Source organism: Miscanthus floridulus, chromosome 7 (genome assembly GCF_019320115.1).
Source record: "Miscanthus floridulus cultivar M001 chromosome 7, ASM1932011v1, whole genome shotgun sequence".
In the NCBI taxonomy this organism is placed as follows: Eukaryota; Viridiplantae; Streptophyta; class Magnoliopsida; order Poales; family Poaceae; genus Miscanthus; species Miscanthus floridulus.
Genome location: NC_089586.1, coordinates 74,882,949 through 74,890,319, shown reverse-complemented (window position 1 = coordinate 74,890,319; position 7,371 = coordinate 74,882,949). Strand labels below are relative to the sequence as shown.

Here is a 7,371-nt window from a genome sequence, read left to right as displayed (position 1 = left end):
CCATTAGACGTCCCATGCATTCCAGTTGCGACAGTGTTGTATACTTGTGAAGTGGCTTCTTTGCCGACTCCATCATTTCATAGAACGCCTTTGCGGTTTCCTCTGGATCCTCCTCCACCAATCTTTCATTGCCACGTGCCTCGTTGAAGTCTACAATCATGTCATCCACCCCGGCATCGCCATCAAACTTCTCGAGCTCTGCTCTCACCTCCTCTCTAATACGGGCTTTTTCACCATGGAAGATCCACGTCTTGTAATCTTCCACATAGCTGTTTCTGTACAGATCTTTCCAAATCTCATCCTTTATTTTTCTTTTTGAGTTCTTACAACTCCTACAGGGACACGGCATCCGAATCGACCCTCTAGCAGCCGGGCCAAATGCTTGGTCTAGGAAATTAGAGGTCCCCCTAACCCAATCCTCGTCCTTTCTTGCAAAGCCCGTGTACATCCAATCACGGTTAGCCATCCTCTGTAATACGTATGCATAAGCAAGTAGTAAAACCAGGCATTGCATCTACATGGCGTTCCTACCTGCTAATAGGTGAAGGATAGGTCCTAATCCCACCCGCGGATGCGTAGATGGGTTAGCTTCCATGCATGCCCACGTCTGAATCGGAATTTCGGCAGCACCTCCCCGCTGTTCTCCAGATACACGTCCCCGTAGGGAGTGTGTGTATCCGGAGAACAACCGGGAGGTGCAACCGAAACTACGACTCAGACATGAGCAAGACATGGAAGCTAACCCATCTACGCATCCGTGGGCTGTCCAAAAAACGTGGACAATCCGAAACAGATACGGTTGGAAGTACTACTTCCAACTGTATCAATTTCGGACGGGAGACACCTAACTTGGTGACGCGACCTAGACCATGATACGGGAAGAGGGGTTATACCTAAGGTGCCGAGGTGACGCTGTGCAGGCCGACGACCAAGGCACGGGGCTACTTCGGATCCGCGCTTTTCTGAAACACAACAAAACAATATAAGTACAAATTTTCGGCAGAACCTCCCTTGTACGGAGAGGTTTCCAGAACCTGCAAAAAGAATTCAACATCACATACACGGCTCGATGGCCGACATCACATACACGGCTCGATGGCCGACATCACATCACCGGCTCGCGGCAAGGAAGGAGAACGGGCGGGCCGCAAGCGGCAGCACAGGGATAAGACCCGGAGGACGGAGACGCGGAGGCCGGACGGAGTAGCTGGGGAGGGAGATGGACGCGCGGGAGGGGGGGTCTGGCCGGGCGCAGGGGGGACGAGGCCGGGGAAGGGCGGCCTGCCGGCCGTGGCTGGCCACGGCGGGGCGGTGCTCAGCGCAGCGCGCTCTGCTGCTCACGGCCGCGGCGCCGGCGGTCCGGGCGGCAGGCGCGGCGTGGAGGGACGCGGCGGGGCGGTGGCAGCGGGCCTGCGGCCGCGCGCGGGCGGTCGGTGATCTGCCTCGGTCGCGCGTCCGGGGCCGCAGGGTTGGTCACCGCTGCGGCGTCGCGGGGGCGGCCGGGCGGCTGCTCGGGCAAGGGGTCGCGGTCGGCGCGCTAGCGGGCGGTGGGGTCGGGGGTGTGGCGGGCGGCGCGGCCTGGGGGTGGCGGGGCTGTGGGCAGCGTGAATGCGGCGCGCGCGGGCGCCGGGGCGCGGCGGATCTGGCCGCGGCCGGCCGCGGCGGGGCGGCGCAGGGCGGGCGCGCGGCCACGCGGGGCGGCGGGGGCCGGCGGCGGCGCGGTGAAGGCGGGGGTCGCGGGGGCGGGCGCGCGGGTCGCGGGGGTGTGAGTGGATAGGGTTATCCCTTCCTTTTTTTATTTTTTTAAAACAACAGAGCCTTTCCCGACTGCCGTAAAGCGGCAGTCGGCAAAGGCTTTACCGACTGCATACAGTCGGCAAATCCTTTGCCGACTGCCTCCCCACGGCAGTCGGCAAAGATTTTTTTTTTTTTTGGTTTTTTGGTTCCAATTTTTTCCTGTGGGCTAAACATATTGTTTCAAGTACAATGTACAAATTTGGGACCTTTTGATGATATTTTGCTATATTTTATACAATTATTTTATTTCCTTGCATTTTCTCGCATAGTCCAAATTTAAACTGCAGGTGCATAAAATAATCAAACGCAGCCATTCGAAAAATAATATTCATGTTGAAGAGTGTATTTTTAGACCATGTACATGAGCCCACCCAAAAATTAGAAGGTCTTGTCCACGCGAGATGACAATCCCGGTGCGGTAGAAGTATTTTTCAATTATAAAAAATTCAAACGTAGTCTGAAAATCACGAAACTTGGCAAGACATCATGATATCGTATGTGGAGACTATGGTAAAAAATTGAAAATGTTTCGAATAAGTTTCGTCGTCTGATGTCCAAAACTCTGATATCTCACATGTGATCACATATGATATCACATGTGAGATATGGGAGTTTTGGACATCAGATGACGCAACTTGCTCCAAACATCGTCCAATTTTTACCATGGTATCCGCATATGATAACATGACACCTCGCCAAGTTTCGTGATTTTCAGACTTCGTTTGGATTTTTTATAATTAAAAAATACTAATACCGCATCGGGATGGTCATCTGTCGTGGACAAGACCTTCAATTTTTTGAGTGGGGTCATGTACATGGCCTAAAAATACACTCTTCAACATGAATATTATTTTTCGAACGGCTGCGTTTCATTATTTCATGCACCTGCAGTTCAAATTTGGACTATGCGAGAAAATGCAAGGAAATAAAATAATTGAATGAAATATAGCAAAATATCATAAAAAGGTCCCAAATTTGAACATGAGATTTCAAACAATATGTACTGCCCACAGAAAAAAACTGGGATAAAAAATAATAATAATAAAAAAATCTTTGCCGACTGCCTAACATGGCAGTCGGGAAAGAGCTTCTTTGCCGACTGCCTTTCCTTGGCAGTCGGCAAATAGGGCAGGCCTTTGCCGACTGCTAACGGAGGGCAGTCGGCAAAGCCGACGGCCCGGAATTCCGTCCCGTCCGACCACTTTTGCCGACGGTCTGTCTTTGCCGACTGTCTTTTGCAGTCGGCAAAGACCTCTTTACCGACTGCCAGCCTTTGCCGACTGCCTTGGAGAGGCTTTGCCGACTGCCAGAGAAAAACAGTCGGCAAAGAGCCCCTTTGCCGACTGCCTGGAGAAAGGCAGTCGGGAAAGAGACTGGCAGTCGGCAAAGCCTGATTTTCCTGTAGTGCATGCACCGAAGGCAGATATGATGTCCCTACTTTTACAGTAAAGGGGCGGTTCATGTCTTCATTTTTATTGAGTAAAATGCACCAGTGGCCCCTAATAAATAACTTGGCAGAGGGTGTCATCTGAGTCCCCAAACTCTTAAAATGCATATCCAGGTCCTTAAACTTGGCACATGGTATGTCACAGGTCCAAATGTTGACGTGGTGGTCCACGCTGGCATCAGCGATACCAGACTAGCCCCTAAAATTAGCAGAATGTGTCATCTAGATCCATAAACTTTCAAATGCACATCCGCATATACATAGTTTAAAATATATAAAAAATAGCATATATAATAAACATTGCAATAACTAAATATATCAAAAATCAATAAAACTATATATACTATTTATCAACAAATAGTTTAAAATATATAAAAATAATTTAGTCACAAAGATAAATTTTAAATAGTTTAAAACTATATATACTATGAATAATTAAATTACATAAAATTAATATGATTAGCCATATTAAAACTAACGTTTATATATCATTAATAATAATAATAATATATTAGTCACAAAGATAAATTTTAAATAGTTTAAATGATGCATATTTCTTGTTATATTAAAGTTGATATTATTTACATTACTAATTAGTCGTAGATATAAGTTTTAGATGACTTTATAGGTACTTTGTTATTTGCGGATATGGATAATGTCGGGTATTTGATATTTTTTGGAATACAAATGTATACAGATACTCCACTTAGTATCCAGATTAAAACTGAATACAAATACGAATATCCATGTTGACACTAAGGCAAATACGGATAGAGAAAAATTATAGAAATCGTATACACGGATACTCCACTTAGTATCCATATTAAAATTGAATACAAATACAAATATCCATATTGACATTAAGGCAAATACGGATACTGTACCTGTGACGTAGCGTTTCATGTATGCGGATGTGCATTTTGAAAGCTTAGAGATCTAGATGACACACTGCCAAATTTAGAGGCTTGGTCTGGCATCGCTGGTGCCCGCGTTGACGACCATGTTAGCAAACGGCCGGGTCTAGTCTGGACCCGTTTGGTCCTATGATGTACCATTTGCCAAGTTCAATAATCTGGTTGTGCATTTTAGGAGTTTGTGAATCTAGATGACACTCTCTTCCTAGTTTAGAGGTCGTTGATGCATTTTACTCTGATGCATTTTACTTAGACGAATCTATAAGAGCCATCATATCAGGGTAAGAAGGCCCATATACGGATGGCAAGGTGGCAAAATGGGGCTAGCTACAAGCAGGGGATGCAAGGCCATGGATCCAGTGAACACATGCATGCTTGAAGCTACAAGATAGCAACACTTATTTCCCTTTCCCTTTGGCATGCAGTGCAGCACCTTTTGGAAGGTGGCCAACAGCAGCAATGGTAGCAACGCCACCCCACCACACCAGGCCACCAGGGGGTAGGAACGTAACACGTACGAAGTTAGGCCAGCCTGCATGCCGTAGTGGCCCGTGATGAGAGAGAGCTGCACAGCCATAGGAACAAGGCACCCAAATCCAATCCACTACACTCCTTTCCATGATCCATCGATGCTTGCTTTTGATGCCCTACTACATCCTACATGCACACGCACTGATGCCTACCTGCATGCTTTCAGACTCTGGGGCTCTGGGCAGTTGGAATCGACACCACCACCACCACGCTACTGCAACTTCATTCCTAGCTGGAGTATTCAGCTGCATGCGGAAAAGAAGCAACTGGAATTCAATTCCAAATGGATCCACTCATCCACACACCACTACCATGCCAAGCAAAGTTTGTGAGTCAATGTGAGTGAGTGAGTGTGATCCTTCATCATGAGATAGACAGGTCGATGGCTCTCCTCTCCAAGGATTGGCAGATGGCCGCATATATAGATTCCCAGCAGGCACACATCAGCTACAAGCTACTAAGAAAAGGATGGAGATGCAGGCCGGGGAAAAGAAAAGATGCAAGTAAAGTGACGTGATAACAAAGATGGAGAAGAGGTGCATGTCCATGTGGACCGGCCGATGGGGTGACAACGGGCATCGTCTTTTGTCCTCATGATCGACCAGGTCCAAGACGACATGTTCAAGTGGGTCACCGTGCACAACCTTGGAAAAGATGAGATCTCGTCGCCTCACTTTTGCGTTCTTTTCTCTCCTTGCCCATGCATGGCCTGCACCGCACTGCACCAGATGTTCAGATCAGGATTTGTTTGTTTGTTTTGGTTGAAGAGTCGTCACCACTCGTGCTGTGCATGGGGGACGACGGGGGTACTTCAAAAGTGCTCTTTTCCTTTGCATCCTGGCCTTCTGCATCGGTAATTGGCCGGTTTGGAGAAGAGAAGAGCAGTATGCATGATGGCCTAAATAAAGGCCACAAACAAGGCCCATGCTTTTAGAGGGGACGGAGGGTGGAGAATATGCCACCTCATGTGGGTGCACGATTGGGCTAGCTACACCTCTTTTCTGCTTGTTGCGTTGCATCCAAAGTGGTTGCATGCATTGCGTTGCTTTGTTGCAGCTTCTTCATCAGCTCGCATGCATCCCTCAGCAGGCAGGCACACATGCATGTACATGCATCATGCGTTTACACCTTTATATATATATCTACATATATGTGACATCTTGGCTTGCACGCAAATGGATGAAGAAGAAATCTAGGTTAGCTACCGCTTGGAATTGAAAGAGATGGGGAAAGGAAAAGCCTACTTACAATTTGATGAGGCACGTACTACGTTGCTGCATTGCCTTTGTCATGTTGGCCACCACCTTATAAACGCGCAACAAGAATGGCCTACCGACCCTCTCCTGTCAATTCCATTATTCTCGAGATAATGTTAACATCTATCTATCCACGAGTAATACCACAATTTTCACCTTTTCCCTTGACAGGTAGGTACTACTACTTGTTACTTTTCATTTATTCCTTCTTTTCTGTATATGGAAAACGGAGGATTTTCCACTAGTTCGTATTATGTGTGCGAATTCTTGTGAAATATATTTCCTTATTTACTAGTCCATCGGGTTCCAAATTATAAGTTATTTTAATTTTTTTAGATACATAACTACTTTTACTATATATCTGGACAATAGATCTAGGTACATAGCGAAAGTTATGTACTTAGCTAGAAAAGTCATAACGACTTACAATTTAGAATAGAGAGTGGATGGGGGGATTCCTCTGAAAATCCGGTACAGTAGAGGCTCTGGTGAGGGACTGTTGGAGAGATGGGGAATGGATTATACCTCTACGAAGAAGCTTAGTAGGTGATTTGATTTCTGAATGGAATGACTTACAGGAGAATCTTCAGAACTTTCAACTTAACAACGATGGTAATGATCAAGTAAAATGGGCTTTGGAGAAGTCTCAGATTTTCTCAACTAAGTCTTTATATCATTGTCTTACCCAGGGGGGTAGGGACAAACTTAATGATATTCTTTGGAAAGGCAAGTTTCCTCTCAAAGTTAAGGTGTTCTTATGGCAAGTCTTTCATAACAAACTACAAATGGCTGTAGCTTTGAAAAGAAGAGGGTGGCATGGTAGCCCTCTCTGTTGTGTCTGCAATCAGCCTGAAAATGTGAATCACATCTTTTTTGAGTGTGTGTTTGTTCAATATATATGGTGTTGTATCAGAGATGCTTTTGGCCTTCAAAACTACCCAATTTCTATTCAGGGATTGGTTACCCAATGGATGCCAAGGCGGTTGGGGATTCCTAAGAGGCTATGTTTTGCTTTCTTTGCAGGTTTAAATTGGGCAATTTGGAGGAATAGAAACAAAATGGCAATAGAAAAGCTTTTCCCACTAAACCCAGATGTAGTAATCCATGCGGCTGTAAATTTTGTGCAGATCTGGGCAGACTTAAACAAGGAAGGCGAAGCTGTCAAGATGAAGGGCATGGCTCAGCGCTTATCGGACTGGATGCATAAGAAAGACTGCTTCAATGGTCCGTATTCAAATAATCGCTATTATGTAGTAAGTTAGCCTGTAGACTTCCGTTATGCTTTACATCTCAGGCTGTTAAAACTGTACTCTCTCCATGGTTGGAGCTTTTCTTTCTTTTGATGTTGAACTGGTAACCCCAGTCTGTAAGACCTTGTTATTGGCTTTCTTAAAAGCCGAGTTAATCTCCTTAAAAAAAAGCGTAT

The 7,371-nt window shown here is 46.0% G+C and overlaps 1 protein-coding gene across 1 annotated transcript; it reads left to right on the top strand.

Annotated features, from left to right (window-relative positions):
• The first annotated feature begins 1,219 nt into the window (after positions 1 to 1,219).
• Positions 1,220 to 1,777, top strand: LOC136465668 (uncharacterized). The gene has a single exon (XM_066464313.1). It carries the CDS (start codon positions 1,220 to 1,222, stop codon positions 1,775 to 1,777), a length of 558 nt encoding a protein of 185 aa, XP_066320410.1.
• The last annotated feature ends 5,594 nt before the right edge of the window (positions 1,778 to 7,371 follow it).